Raw genomic sequence first — 16700 nt, 5'->3', positions numbered from 1 at the left:
TGGGAATGCAAAATGGTAAAGCCACTTTGGACAATAGGTTGGCATTTTCTTATAAAGATAGGCATATACTTACTATACTTTCCAGCAATCACAATACTAGATATTTATCCAACAGAAATATATATATATATATATATATATACGTGTGTGTATGTATATATACACGTATATATATGTGTGTGTGTGTATATATATATATCCCTATAAAGATCTTCATGCTTTACTCACACTCTCCAAAACCATAAATAATCTGAATGTCCACCAACAAGTGAATGGATAAACTGTGGTATATCCATACCATGGAATACTAGTCAGCAATATGAAAGAACAAACTACTGCTACATGCAACATAGGTGAATCTCAAAAGCACAATACTAAGTGAAAAATCAGAAACAAAAGGCTACAACTTTTAAAATTTTATGATAGTCTGGAAAATGCTAAACTATAGGGATAAAAAGCAGACTAGTGGCCAGGCGTGGTGGCTCACACCTATAACCCCAACACTTTGGGAAGCCAAGGGGGGGTGGATCACCTGAGGTCAGAAATTCAAGACCAACCTGGCCAACATTGGGAAATCCTGTCTCTACTAAAAATACAAAAATTAGCTGGGTATGGTGGCGCACTCCAGTTATCCCAGCTACTTGGGAGGCTGAGGCAGGAAAATCCTTGAACCTGGGAGGCAGAAGTTGCAGTGAGCCAAGATTGTGCCACTGCACTCCATACTGGGCAACAGAATGAGACTCTGTCTCAAAAAAAAAAAAAGAAAAAGCAGATTAGTGATTGTGGTTACCAAGAGTTGTGTGTAGGGAAAGAAATTGGCTAGAAAAAAAAAGATGTTGAAAGCATTTCTAGAAACAGGCCAGATGAGAGATTTTTTTTTTCCCCAAAGTGCTGGGATTACAGGCATGAGCCACCATGCCCAGCCAGAAGGACTATTTTAAATTAGCCTTTCAATAAGTGGGAACGGCTGGGAGTGCTGGCTCACACCTGTAATCCCAGCATTTTGGGAGGCGAAGGTGGGCGGATCACGAGGTCAGGAGTTCGAGACCAGCCTGGCCAAGATAGTGAAGCCAAGTCTCTAATAAAAATACAAAAATTAGCCGGGCATGATGGTGCGTGCTTATAGTCCCAGCTACTCAGGAGGCTGAGGCAGGAGAATCGCTTGAACCCGAGAGGCGGATGTTGTGGTGAGCCGATATCATGCCACTGCACTCCAGCCTGGGCAACAGAGTGAGACACTGTCTTAAAAAAAAGAAAAAAAAAAAAAAAAAATATATATATATATATATATACATACAGGTACACATGCTTTTTTACAGTAACCTGAAGAAATTTGTGTTTGATTGCGCCGTTGTACTCTATCACCCAGGTGCGAGCCGCCACGCCCAGCCCTGAAGAAGTTTTAAGGACCAAGGATGTTCAAAAGGGTTAAAGTTTGAAGGATCAGGTTTAAAATAGGTTGACTAATTGAGGGGGAGGGGAAGGAGAAAATACATAGTAACATCGTTAGCAATACTTTCAGAGGTTTCCAAGGTTAGACATTTATGAAGGTTTTACAAAACAGAAAAACATCATGGAATGCTGTCTGAGCCTCAAGCAACTACAGATTGTCTGTTTTTAGTACTCTGTTTTTCAGAGAAGTTTTAGGTACAAAGGAAATTTGAGCAGAAAGTACAAATTGTTCATCAAATGAGCAATTACCTCTAAGATGAGATTAAGGTTTGTAGTGAGAGCCTGAACACGCTGAAAACCAGCAATCAGGGAAATAGGCAAGAAACCTTGTTCATCCATCTTTCCCCGAAGAAAGAAGTCTCGTTCCAAATTTTCTACACTGAAGTAATATTCACTGTAAAGAGAAATCAGAATTTCATCCATTTATTTAGTAGGAAATAAATATTTCTATTGCTCCCACATTAACTGTGAAAACCAATCATTAACATGAAAATATTGTAATTTGGTTAACAATATGTATAGCTCTAATACAACATAGATAGGGTAAACATATAAGATAGCAAAAAACCCCACTGAATTAATAATTTCTCTTAAACTTAAAATATTATTTTCCAAAAAATTAATAACTTCTATTTAGATCAGCTTCACTAAATATAAAGAATTAAGCTGCTCATTTTACCTTAAAATAGTTCAATAATTGATTTTAATGAGTTAATTAGATGAAAATCTTTACAAAGCCACTTCTACTTGTTTCATTTAAGCATTAGATAACAAAGCTAATCCCATGTTAGCATAATGCCTTCCACCTTTTTCCCAGTCGCTGAGAAGAGTGGTATACTGGAAGTATCCTTTGTCAAATTCGCATACAGAAAAGTAGTTCATTTTGTTTTCTAAATTGACAAAGTACTGACATGTTTAATACTTCTGAAGCCTAGTAACCAGCACAATTCTTAGTTAAAAACTCAGTGAACATGGCCAGGTGCGGTGGCTGTTGCCTGTAATCCCAGCACTTGGGGAGGCTGAGATGGGTGGATCCCGAGGTCGGCAGTTCAAGATCAGCCTGACCAACATGGAGAAAACCTGTCTCTACCAAAAACACAAAATTATCCGGGTGTGGTAGCGCATGCCTGTAATCCCAGCTACTCAGGAGGCTGAGGCAGGAGAATCCCTTGAACCCGGGCAGCAAACATTGCAGTGAGCCAAGATCGCGTCATTGCACTCCAGCCTGGGCAACAAGAGCAAAACTCCATCTCAAAAAAAAAAAACAAAAAAAAAAAACTTAGTGAACACACAGGCATATGTGCACATATATATTTTGAATGATTCAAGTTCTCCATGCTTCTTTCTTTGATAGACAGACCATAAGACATTAAAGGTGGCCCGGTGAGGTGGCTCACGCCTGTAATCCCAGCACCTTCGGAGGCTGAGGTGGGTGGATCGCTTGAGATCAGGAGTTTAAGACCAGCGTAACCAATATGGGGAAACCCCATCTCTACTAAAATACAAAAACTAGCTGGGCATGGTGGCGGGTGCCTGTAATCCCAGCTACTCGGGAAGCTGAGGCAGGAGAATCAATTGCACCCAGGAGGCAGAGGTTGCAGTGAACAGGGATGGTGCCACTATACTCCAGCCTGGGCGAGAGCAAGACTGTCTAAAAACAATAATAAAAGACATTAGCCAGGCATGGTGGCTCACGCCTGTAATCCCAGCACTTTGGGAGGCTGAGGCGGGCAGATCACGAGGTCAGGAGATCGAGACCATCTTGGCTAACATGGTGAAACTCCGTCTCTACTAAAAATACAAAAAATTAGCCGGGTGTGGTGGCAGGCGCCTGTAGTCCCAGCTACTCGGGAGGTTGAGGCAGGAGAATGGCGTGAACCTGGGAGGCGGAGCTTTCAGTGAGCCAAGATTACACCACTGCACTCCAGCCTGGGCAACAGAGCGAGACTCCATCTCACACAGAAAAAAAAAAAAGAAAGACATTAAGGGTGAACAGAATATAGCTAAAGAAGGAATATCCTTGACACCATGAGGCACATGGAAGCAAAAATATAGAAGATGATTAGATGTTTTATCTTCTCTTGAAAAACACAAACCCACTTAACCTTTCCGAGAGAAATGTAAATGGATGAACTGTCAGTATGATCAGTTACTACAAATCCCAAGATATAAAGATAATATTCACAATACATTTAATAATAGCCTTTGAGAAATACATGTTTATCCACACCATAGGAAAGGTTAAAGAGAGAGAAATACATGTTTAAATTATAGCCTCCATAGGCCGGGCGCGGTGGCTCACGCCTGTAATCCCGGCACTTTGGGAGGCCGAGGCGGGCGGATCACGAGGTCAGAAGATCGAGACCATCCTGGCTAACACGGTGAAACCCTGTCTCTACTGAAAATACAAAACATTAGCCAGGCAAGGTGGCGGGCGCCTGTAGTGCCAGCTACGTGGGAGGCTGAGGCAGGAGAATGGTGTGTCCCCGGGAGGCGGAGCTTGCAGTGAGCTGAGATCGTGCCACTGCACTCCAGCCTGGGCAACAGAGCGAGACTCCGTCTCAAAAAAAAAAAAAAAAAAAAAAATTATAGCCTCCATATATATAAATGAGAGTATGAGGATTTTAAAGACAGAGAAGAAGACAAACGGGAAAATATAGAGAAGAATGATACAAAAGAAATACATAACATCAATGATGATGGGGCCTACAGTTTAATAATCCCACACTATTTCCAAATCACAGAGAAAGTTTTCAAACATGGAATACAAGTTATGAGAAAACAAACCAGCTCACATTTTGGGGTATAAAACTCAGTGACTAAAGATGCCCTTGAAGTATATGGGCCAAATTCTATCTTTGAAAAAAAGGCATCTATAATTGGAAACTGGTTTTCAGCTACCTTTTACTGAAGGGGAAGAAAATAAATCAACTTATTTTAAGAATGTAAATATCCAAATTTTCCTTTAATAGTTTGATATTTACCCAATTGTCAGAGTGCAAAGCTCTCTCAAAGACTACTGAAATACTACTGACATCTCACTCAGTAACACTAGTAAATCATTTACTTTTTTTTTTTTTTTTTTGAGATGGAGTTTCACTCTTATTGCCCAGGCTGGAGTGGGATGGCATGATCTCGGCTCACTGCGACCTCCGCCTCACAGGTTCAAGCGATTCTCCTGCCTCACCCTCCTGAGTAGCTGGGACTACAGGTGTGTGCCACCATGCCCAGCTAATTTTTGTATTCTTAGTAGAGACGGGGTTTCACTATGTTGGCCAGCCTGGTCTCGAACTCCTGACCTCAGATGATCCACCTGCCTCGGCCTCTCAAAGTGCTGGGATTACAGGAGTGAGCCACCATGCCCTGGCCTCATTTACTCTTTTTAAACACTAAAGGAAAAAATTTTAAACACTGAAGTCTTAAAGCAATGAAGATTCTGATGGTTGTTACACCTCAAAAGCCTTATTCATAGTGTCTGGCATGTGGCAGATACATAATACATGTGTTAAAATTCTAAAATTTCATGCAGGGTGCGGTGGCTCACGTCTGTCATTTCCACACTTTGAGAGGCCATGGCGGGCAGATCACCTGAGGTCAGGAATCCGAGACCAGCCTGACCAACATGATGGAACCCCGACTTTACTAAAAATACAAAATTAGTCGGCCATGGTGTTGCATGCCTGTAATCCCAGCTACTGGGGAGGCTGAGGCAGGAGAATCGCTTGGACTCGGGAGGCGGAGGTTGCAGTGAGCCAAGATTGCACCATTGCACTCCAGCCTGGGTGACAACAGCAAAACTCCATCTCAAAAGAAAAAAAAAAAATTCTAAAATTTCAGACATTAAGACATTTGATTTAGTTACAAGTTACAACTGTTCTTAGCTGTGAGATGTGAACTTCCCTAAATCAATAACAAACTGTCCTGGCCAGGCACTTTGAGCTCAGGCATTTGAGACCAGACGGGGCAACATGGCAAAACCCTGTCTCTACTAAAAATACAAAAATTAGCTGGGCGCAGTGTCACGTGCCTCTAATCCCAGCTATTCGAGAGGCTAAGGCAGGAGAATTGCTTGAACTTGAACCCGGGAGGCAGAGGTTGAGGTGAGCCGAGATTGCGCCACTGTACTCCATCCTGGGCGACAGAGTGAGACAATGTCTCAAGAAAAAAAAAAAAAAAGAAAAAGAAAAAGAAAAAAGGAAAAAACCTCTAAAGATCTGCAAATCTATCAGAGTGCTGTCATCTGAGTGCCAAGAGAGATTATCACAGCTAGAAATAACCAAGATCTTTACATTTTAATGCTGACATCACAAACAATTAATACAAATTTTCACTTAAAATGTTAAAAACAAGTAGGCCAGGTGTGGTGGCTCACGCCTGTAATCCCAGCACTTTGGGAGGCCGAGGAGGGCGGATCACAAGGTCAGGAGTTCGAGACCAGCCTGACCAACGTGGTGAAACCTTGTCTCTAATAAAAATACAAAAATTAGCATCTCAAAAAAATTTTTAAAAAGTTAAAAAAAAGTAGACTGCAATAAAAAGTTTTTAAAATGTTTTTTAAAAAAAAGGTCAGGCACGGTGGTTCACGCCTGTAATCCCAGCACTCTGGGAAGCCGATGTGGGTGGATCACCTGAGGACAGGAGTTTGAGACCAGCCTGACCAACAAGATGAAACCCCGTCTCTACTAAAAATACAAAAATTAGCTGGGCGTGGTGGCATATGCCTGTAATCACAGCCACTCGGGAGGCTGAGGCAGGAGAATTGCTTGAACCCGGGAGGCGGACGTTGCAGTGAGCCGAGATCGTGCCATTGCACTCCAGCCTGCACAACGAGAGCAAAACTCCATTTCAAAAAAAAAAAAAAAAGTTTAAAAAAAAACCCCTCAACCATTTTGAATACATTTAGGCCTCATACTTTACAATACATTTTGCATCATTTTTCCACAGGTGTCAGGAAAACATTTTTTTTTCTTTCTTTTTTGAGACGGAGTCTGGCTCTTTTGCCCAGGCCGGACTGCAGTGGCACTATCTCGGCTCACTGCACGCTCTGCCTCCCAGGTTCACGCCATTCTCCTGCCTCAGCCTCCAGAGTAGCTGGGACTACAGGCGCCCGCCACCGCGCCCGGCTAATTTTTTGTATTTTTAGTAGAGACAGGGTTTCACTGTGTTAGCCAAGATGGTCTCGATCTCCTGACCTCGTGATCCGCCCGCCTCGGCCTCCCAAAGTGCTGGGATTACAGGCGTGAGCCACCGCACCTGGCCAGGAAAACTTTTAGTGACTTCTCAAAAATAAAATCAAAACCTCAATCAATCAGCCTATCTATATATTAGAAACCAAATAATACAAAGTAAAAAGCATGACTCCTTCAAAGCCACATCTCCACTAATCAAAGAATGGTAATAATAATAAGCCACACTAAACCTAGTGCTCTACTAACATTTGCCAAAATCCCTACTGCTAGAACAACAACAAAAAAAGAGGCATGACCAATGCCATGTCTGACATTTTGCTCAGTGTCCTAGGGACATCATCAAGTCCTACCTTAGAGGCTCTGGATTCTACACTGCATGATCAGAAATTTTGTCAACACTGAAGTAGCTCTGCTCCTCCCTCACTTGTATGAGCACACTGGAGGCCGATTATCCTGACATGGAGTTGCATGTCCACTGTCAGGTCTCAGAAGGGACTTGGCAGCAAAAGTTACAAAAAAGACAGTAATAGTGGTATGAAGTTGACAGCCACATGTCAAGCACTTTCTGCCCATAAAAAGGCCCTTTTCTTCAGTGTTTGCATCAACTGTAACAAAAGAAGCAAGAACAATATAAACAAGTTGCTCCACACTGTAAGCAAATTGGATCCACCATGAAGGCAACCCAGGAAGGTGCCTGGCTGATGATGATAAAGAAATTTTCTAGTAACAGAGTAGAGTCTATTTTATTTTGGAAAAACAGATGATTTTAAAATGCCTATGCCCTTTCAAAAATAGCCCTTTAAAACTTCACCTTGTAAGGAGAGAAAAATTTCAAGTTTTAACAAATTGGTTATGCAAATTGCTTGGCAACATTTTTCTCTTGCCTCTATAAAAACATACTATATAAATAAGCAAAATATCCTATACAATACTAATATGCATAGGGTTTGTTTTTTCTTTCAGAAAATAGAACTAATATTCTCCTGACTTCACATTCAGTACCCAGAAAGCAACTACTATGAGAACTAGAGTAAGAAATCTGAACTAAAATATAAGGTAGTCCCCATTTAATTGTGTCACAAAGAAAAACTTAGAAGATAAAAAAAACTTAAGAATTCAGAAGTCAATTGCTAAGAAGAAAATCAAAAGATACCACCATTTTTTATTTATGTTCATTTGGAAATTCTAATATAAACACCTATTGGCAAATAATAAGCCAAATTTTACTTGTTCAATTTCAAGTATATAGAGAGAAGCTTTACAGTCTTATATTTATTCATATTATGCAATAACATTTTACCTAATCTCCTTTAAGGAGAAAAATATCTAAATACTATAGAAGCCAGGAGACTTATATAAACAACATAAACCAAATATAAAATTTTTAAAATACCTACTTTAATCACATTCCCTAAAAATATATAATCAAAATAATTTTTAACATTTTCCAACCTTTACAAATAAGTAGCTTTAAAAATGTTATAAACAGCCAGGCACGGTGGCTCACGCCTATAATCCCAGCACTTTGAGAGGCCAAGGTGGGCAGATCAGCTGAGGCCGAGAGTTCAATACCAGCCTGGTCAACATGACAAAACCCGTTCTCTACCAAAACTACAAAAATTAGCCAGGTGTGGTGGCGTGTGCCTGTAATCCCAACTACCCAGGAGGCTGAGGCGGAACAATCACTTGAACCCAGGAGGCAGAGGTTGCAGTGAGCCAAGATCATACCACTACACTCCAGCCTGGGCAACAGAGACTCTGTCTCAAAAAAAAAAAAAATTATAGCATATTCATTATCAATGACATTAAAGTTCATATTGCAACAGATTTTGCTATCCCGTCTGCTTACATCAAACATCCACTTACATTTGACGCTTAATATACTCTTTAAGCAACGCTTCTTCCACAGGATACACCTGTACACCTGTACCATCATCATAGTAATACATCATACTGGTATTAAGTTCTGTTTGAAATGGTTGATCAGTCCTTTCACCATGTTCTTGATAACCATATGAATAATCAAAGTTCACTTGATGTGAATAAAGAAAAAGAAAGGTAATCACGTATTAGAAAAAAATAGTTACTACGGATAAAGTGAAGAACTTCAAAGGTTAACAAACATAAAACCATCTATTATCAGACAAAGAAAATTAGTTAAAACATAATAGAGGATAGTTGCTCTATTTTTTTCAAAGTTTATCTAATTTAACGAAACAAAAATTATGTCATACATCGAGGATTTCCTCTGCCTCGTCCTCTTCCCCGTCCTCGGCCTCTTCCTCGACCTCTAAAGGAACCTCGGATATTACCACCCTCACTTCTCACACTGGAAACGTCATCTTGATCATCTCTTTTTTCTCTATCTCGCTTCCAACCTTTTAAAAATAAAAATATTTTTATATACTTCGATTTGCCAAGTAAAATAACATGATTGTCTTTATGAAAACATAATAGCCACCTTCTTCCACTTTGTAACTAATTAACAGTAGCCAGGCATTTTTCAGATGGATACAAACTGAAGAGATCCAATAAGAATTTATCAAAAATATCTCTAGCATAAAACAGAGCCTAAAAGGTACTGACACATGAAGAATACATTCTAACAAGTAAAATAACATACTAGAAAGGTAAAGAGATAGTTTTATTAAGATTGTGCTGTTAAAGATTCAAGAAGTTCCAAGACTACTAAGTTTGTACTACATAAAACTGCTAAAAAACATTTCTCACGAAATATTTAAGGATGGTTCTATTTAAGTAAATGACATTCCTTATAAAGTAAAAAGGAAATGAAAACACAAAACAAATTGAGAAAAGATATCTGAAGCGAAATATAGAAATTCTATCTAGAGTACATATAAGAACTCATACGACTCTCTCTCATGCAACACACACAGACACAACCACTCAATGGGAAAAATATCTAAAATACAAGCAAGGTAAAAAAAATGCAAGTGGACAATAAATACAGAAAACGGTGCCTACCAGTGGGTCAATAATCATACAAGGCCGGGCGCGGTGGCTCAGGCCGGCAATCCCAGCACTTTGGGAGGCCAAGGCGGGCGGATCAACTGAGGTCAGAAGCTGGAGACCAGCCTGGCTGACATACTGAAATACCGCCTCTACTAAAAATACAAAAATTATCCGGGTGCCATAGCACACACCTGTGATCCCAGCTACTCGGAAGGCTGAAGGAGGAGAATCACTTGAACTCGGGAGGCAGGGGTTGCATTGAGCCAAGATTGCACCACTGCACTCCAGCCTGGGCTACAGAGCGAGATTCCCTCTCAAAAAAAAAAAAAAGAAATCATAAAAAGAGGCCCGGTGTGGTGGCTCACACTTGTAATACCAGCACTTTGGTAGGCTGAGACAGGCAAATTGCTTGAACTCAGGAGTTCAAGACCAGCCTGGGAAACATGGCGAAACCCTGCCTCTACCAAAAATAGAAAAAATTAGCCAGGCGTGGTGGTGGAGTGCCTGTAATCCCAGCTACTTGGTAGGCTGAGGCAGAAAAATTGTTTGAACCTGGGAGGCGGAGGTTGCAGTGAGCCAAGACCCTGCCACTGCACTCCAGCCTGGGCATAGAACGAGACTCCGTCTCAGAATAAAAAAAAAAGAAAAACGAAAACAGTGCTCAGCCTTATTGACTGTAAGAAATGCAAATTAAGACAATGAAAGGCTCTTTACCCCAGTACAACAAATATTTTAATGTCTCTAATATGAAATGTTGACAAAGTTTAAAAAGGTAGAACATTAGCCGGGTGCGGTGGCTCACACCTGTAATCCCAGCACTTTGGGAGGCTGAGGTGGGTGGATCACTTGAGGTCAGGAGTTCGAGACCAGCCTGGCCGACATGGCAAAAGCCCATCTCTACTAAAAATACAAAAATTAGCCAGACATAGTGGTGGGCGCTGGTAATCCCAGCTACTTGGGAGGCTAGGGCAGGAGAATCACCTGAACCTGGGAGGCAGAGGTTGCAGTGAGCCGAGACCTCGCCACTGCACTCTAGCCTAGGTAACAGAGTGAGATTCTGTCTCAAAAAACAGGTAGAACATTCATATATTGCTAATGAGGTTGAAAATAGGTATATCTACTTTGAAAATCAACTTGGAATAATCTAATTAATGTGAAGATATGCAAATCCTAGAGACAAGGTTTTACCACCTTAGCACTTTAGACTCTGGTGTGGGGGCCTGTTCTGTGGACTACAGGATGTTTGGCATCATCCATGACCACCACCCACTAGATGCCAGTAGCACCCACTCACTCCCTCAGTTGTGACAACCAGTAACAAATATCTCCAGACAATGCCAAATGACTCTTTGGGGAAAAAAAAATCACCCTCACTGAGAACATTACCCTAGATCCCATAGTTCCATCCTCAATGCTTAAACCTAAAACAGTCTTTTTCAAACATTTCCTTTTTTTTAACAGAGATGAGTTCTCACTATGTTGCCCAGGCTGGTCTCAAACTCCTGAGCTCAAGCGATCCACCCACCTCCCCCTCCCAGATCAAGCCACCTCCCGCTCCCAAAGTGTTGGGATTACAGGTGTGCACCACTGCGTCCAGCCACTTTTTCAAACATTTCTGCCTTAATCTGTAAGTAAGCCTTATTTATTTTACATACAAGTACACTTACAAAAAATTTTATAAACACATATCATTTAAAAATTTACTATGTGAAGCACTCTAGGTTTTTAAAAACCTGATCATGAACCAATACACTGATTTCATAACCCACTCACAGAGTGTAGTCTGCAGTCTGAAAAAATTACCCTAGAGAGCCTCTTGTACTTGTGTGCTGGAAAACATGCATTAAAATGTTCGTGGTAGTACCTTAATATCAAAAAAACTGGAAACAATCCAAATACCCACCGTTAGTACAGATTTTATCAAATAGTGAAACAGCCTTTCAGCAGGAAAAGACTTACAGTAATACAACCAACATGCATTAATCTAAAGAAAAGTAGGCTGAATTAAAAAAACAAAAATTCCTGCCAAAGAATGTTGATAAAGTCACATTGCATGGCGATTTCAAAACATGAAAGAAACCAATGCACTTAAGCTCATTTTTTCCGAGACAATGGGATGAAATTGCAGAGTGCACAAAGCGAAGTTTAAAAGTAATAGTAACATACATTTCTTAAACAGGGTGAGTTTCCACTGTTCTTCATCATCATCATCATCATCATCATTATTATTGATTTTAGAGATGGGGTCTCACCCTGTCACCCAGGCTGCAGTGGCATGATCATAGCTCACTGCAGCCTGGAACTCTTGGGCTCTCAAGCAATCCTCCTTACCTCAGCCTACCAAGTAGCTGGGACTACAGGTGAGTTCCACCATACTCAGCTCATTATATTGTTGTTCTGTATAACTTTGTCTATTTTCTTATATATTCAATATTTAATAAGAAAAAAATTAATGAAATTATGAGAATCCATTACTTTTAGAATAAAAACTTAAAATGACATTTTGAAAAACAATAGAAAAAAAGTCAATTTTTCTATAGACAAGTTTTATACATATGCATATATATATATATATATATATGCTCCCCCCCACACATGTATGATCATTGTGCACTACAGCCCCAAATTCGCAGGCTCAAGCAATACTCCTGCCTCAACCTCCCAAGTAGCTGGGACTACAGGCTTGCACCACTGCATTTAGCTAAAGTTTTATAATTTAAAAGTCATATTTTGTGGACAATTGAGAAAAATTAACTATTGACTAGATTTTAGATGGTGCTAGGAAACTAGTGTGATTTTCTTAGACGATGCATTTTCTTAGGACATTAGTGATAAAGCGTCAACATCTCCAAGTTACTTTCAAGGGACTCAGCAGATAAATGAATTAAATACAGAGAAATTATTAATCTAGATGGTGGCTAGACAGGTATTCACTGAACAATTCTTTCAATTTTTTGTATAAGTTTTTCATAATATATTGGAAATTTTTTTAATCAAAATACGTTTACCTCTACATAGGTATATTTAAAATTTTTGAATGCTAATATTAAGTCTGTAAAATTTCCTTAGGCCTTCTTATCCATTCACAGGACATGACTTATCAGATTTCAGCAGAAAACTATAAAAACAAATGCTCATCCTATTGTTTCCACATATCCTATCCTCTGCTTTCTGAAAATCTGAGCAAACCCTGTGAAAAAATGTATCTGGGCCGGATGCGGTGGATCGCACCTGTAATCCTAGCACTTTGGGAGGCCAAGGGAGGCAGATCACTTGAGGTCAGGAGTTCGTGACCAGCCTGGCCCAAAATGGTGAAACCCTGCCTCTACTAAAACCACAAAAATTAGCCAGACATGGTGGCCCATGCCTGTAATCCCAGCTACTTGGGAGGCTGAGGCAGGAGAATCCAGCCTGGGTAATACTGCGAGACTCTGTCTCAAGACAAAAAAAAAGTATCTGGCCAATGATTTTAATGAAAGTAAAACCATTCAGTAAAGACTAATGGGCCAGGGTGCAGTGGCTCATACCTGTAATCCCAGCACTTTGGAAGGCAGTGAGCCAAAATCGCGCCACTGCACTCCAGCCTGGGTGACAGAGTGAGGCTTTGTCTCAAAAAAAAAGAAAAGACTAATGGAATACTTTATAATGGACTGATCAACCTAACACCTGAGCTAACTCAATATTAACACAACTGAAAGTGAAATACACACAGCAGTATTCCAAGCAAAAAAATAAGCCTGAATCTAATCAACCTAGCTCTTTCTTATTGCCAGTTATAAAAAGAAAAGACAAAAGGAACAGGCAGGCCAGGTACAGTGGCTCTCACACCTCTAATCCCAGCACTTTGGGAGGCTGATGCTGGAAGATCGCTTGGGCCCAAGAGTTTGAGACCAGCCTGGGCAACATGGGGAAACCCCATCTCTACAAAAAATACAAAATTAGCCAGGTACGGTTGTGCATGCCTGTAGTCCCAGCTACTGAGGAGGCTAAGACAGGAGAATCGCTTGAGCCTAGGAAGTGAAGGTTGCAGTGAGCCGAGATCATGCCATTGCACTTAGCCTGGAAGACAGAGTGAGACCCTGTCTCAAAAAAAGGAACATGCAAATGCCAAAGAATACTATGACAAAGCGGCTGGGCGAGGTGGCTCACGCCTGTAATCCTAGCACTTTGGGAGGCCAAAGAGGGTGGATCATGAGGTCAGGAGATCAAGACCATCCTGGCTAATGTGGTGAAACTCCCTCTTTACTAAAAACTACAAAAAAAATAGCCGGGCGTGCTGGCAGGCGCTTGTAGTCCCAGCTACTCAGGTGGCTGCGGTGGGTGAATGGCGTGAACCCGGGAGGTGGAACTTGCAGCGAGCCGAGATCGCGCCACTGCACTCCAGCCTGGGCGACAGAGCGAGACTCAGTCTCAAAAAAAAAAAAAAAAAAAAAAAAGAATACCATGACAAAGCAATCAGCCAAATCCAAAATACAGGAATTCCACTAGACATGGGACTTAACACATAGCAAAAAGAAAAAAAGTTGCTGATGGAAATGTAAAATGCTACAAGTAGCAGTTTCTTATAATGTTAAATATACAGCTACTATATGACCAATCAATTCACTCACAGGCATTTGAGAAATACAAACATTCCACACAAAGACTTGTAAACAACTATTCATCGGCGTTATTCATGAAGACCAAAAACTATAAACAAGCCACTTATCCATCAACAGATAAAAAGACAAAGGGCTATATGCATTCAACAGAATATTATTTGGCAATAAAGAGGGAGAAGCTAAGTGCGGTGGCTCATGCTTGTAATCCCAACACTTCGGGAGGCCGAGGCAGGAGAATCGCTTGAGGCTAGGAGTTCAAGACCAGCCCGGGCAACGTAGCAAGACTGTCTCTAAAGAAAACTTTTTTTTTAATTAGCCGGGCATGGTGGCACGCACCTGTCATCATAGCTACTTGGGAAGCTGAGGTGGGAGGATCGCTTGAGCCCAAGAGTTCAAGACTGCAGTGAGCTATGACTGTCCCACTGCACTCCAGCCTGGGCAACAGAATGAGACCCCATCACTTATTAAAAAAAAAAAAAAAAAAGGAAGCTAAGGCTTGTTTGAAAAGTCTGAGAAAATTATTATCTCCACAGTCTCAAAGCCTCTCTCCACAAATTACACAGTAATTACAAAGGGAGAAAAGAAATTAAACAAAAAAGCTGAAGAAACTTAAAAATTTTTTAAAAGTCTAGAGTACACTACCTCAACCAAGTAATCAAGGTTAATAATCATTGTGGCCAGTCGCAGTGGCTCAAGCCTATAACCCAGCACTTTGGGACATCGAGGTGGGTGGATCACCTGAGGTCAAGAGTTCGAGCCCAGCCTGACCAATATGGTGAAACCCCATCTCTACTAAAAATTTAAAAATTAGCCGGGTGTGGTGGCATGTGCCTGTAGTCCCAGCTACTTGGGAGGCTGAAACAGAAGAATCGCTTGAACCCGGGAGGCAGAGGTTGCAGTGAGCCCAGATCACACGCCACTGCACTCCAGCCTGGGCAACAGAACGAGACTCCATCTCAAACAAAAAACAAACAATAATAATAATAATCAATGTTGTAATCAAACTAATAATCAAATAAAGTTACAGGGGTAATCAAAGTTAATATTAATCAATGTTGTAATCAAACTAATAATCAAAGTTACAGGGGTAATCAAAGTTAGTATCTTCAATAATGGGACAAATCAAGGTCATACTCCCATGTGATTCGCTAAGAAGAAAATGATATATTTTCTTATACAGTACTCCTGCCAAAAATTCACAACCCCAATCCAATCATAAGGAAACATTAGAAAACCCAAAGTAAGGGATATCTACAATACGATTATCCTACAATCTTCAAAAAAATCAATGTCATGAAAGACAAAAGCAAGCACTGTTACAGATTAATGGAGCCTAAAGAGAAAAAAAAATTAAATTAAATAGGTGATCCCAGAATGGATCCTTGGAGCAGGGGAGGGGACGACTATAAAGGACTTTATTGAGAAAAATCTGCCTGTGGACAATCACATTGTATTAATGTTAAGTTTCATTGTTGTTAATTGCATTACGGTTATATTGTTCTTATGAAATATACCCTGAAGGTATTTGGGGTTAAAGGGACATGATGTCTTCAACTTATTCTCAAATGGTTTATACATGTGGTTACTAAAATAACGAGCATTAAGACTAAGTCTTTCCTTAGTCATTTTTGTCTTAGAATGGTAACTTACTTCGTGTATCATTTCTCCTATTGTTATGTGTTGGTTTATTTGCTTCAGGTTGACATCTTGAGCTGTTCCGGGATCCAGGTCTTTCTTGACTCTCTGATCTTACAACATCTAAGTGGAGTGGTACCCACTTGTGCTTATTAGCTTGAAGAAAACAAAATAAAATCATTTAAGGACAAATGTACAATTTTCACTAAACCCTTGCAATTTGAAAGCACTCTGAACTTTAATCAAGTAAGTGAAACACTTAATGTGTATTTTAAGATTATTTGTAAAGAGGCCAGACACGGTGGCTCATGCCTGTAATCCCAGCACTTTGGGAGGCCGCGGTGGGCGGATGACTTGAGGCCAGGAGTTCAAGACCAGCCTGACCAACATGGAGAAACCCTGTCTCTACTAAAAAACACAAAAATGAGCCAGGTGTGGCGGCACACGCCAGTAATCTCAGCTACTCAGGAGGCTGAGGCACGAGAATAGCTTGAGCCTGGGAAGCGGAGCTTGCAGTGAGCCGAGATCGTGCCATTGCACTCCAGCCTGGGTGATAGCTGGTTGTCCAAGATAGAATCTTAGTTCAACTTTAAATTTGCCTACAGAACCCCCAATCCCCTTGTAAATTTAACTGTTAGTCTAAAGAAGGACAGCTCTTTAGACACTAGGAAAAAACCTTGTAAAGAGAGTAAAAAGTACAATCCCCATAGTTGGCCTAAAAGCAGCCATCAAAGCGTTCAAGCTCGACGCCCAGCCGCCCAAAAATCCCAAACACACAACTGAACTCCTTACATCACATTGGACCAATCTGTCATTTCGTAGAAGAAACAATGTTAATATAAGTAACATG

The 16700-nt window shown here is 40.6% G+C and overlaps 1 protein-coding gene across 11 annotated transcripts in view; it reads right to left on the bottom strand.

The window, feature by feature from the left end:
- LARP1B (La ribonucleoprotein 1B) overlaps positions 1-16700 on the bottom strand; it is a 146906-nt gene that overhangs the window by 109248 nt on the left and 20958 nt on the right. For all 11 annotated transcript variants that reach the window (XM_055111823.2, XM_057302155.2, XM_063603897.1 and 8 more), the window contains exons 5-8: positions 15866-16006; positions 8876-9019; positions 8508-8673; positions 1702-1846 (exon numbers count right to left, since the gene is read on the bottom strand). In XM_055111823.2, the coding sequence (XP_054967798.1) occupies positions 1702-1846; positions 8508-8673; positions 8876-9019; positions 15866-16006 (596 nt within the window). The remainder of the gene's footprint in view (positions 1-1701; positions 1847-8507; positions 8674-8875; positions 9020-15865; positions 16007-16700) is intronic.

The sequence above is a fragment of the Pan paniscus genome, chromosome 3, assembly GCF_029289425.2.
Source record: "Pan paniscus chromosome 3, NHGRI_mPanPan1-v2.0_pri, whole genome shotgun sequence".
Lineage (NCBI taxonomy): Eukaryota > Metazoa > Chordata > Mammalia > Primates > Hominidae > Pan > Pan paniscus.
The sequence above is the reverse complement of the archived record's forward strand: the minus strand, read 5'-3'. Positions and strand labels throughout refer to the sequence as shown.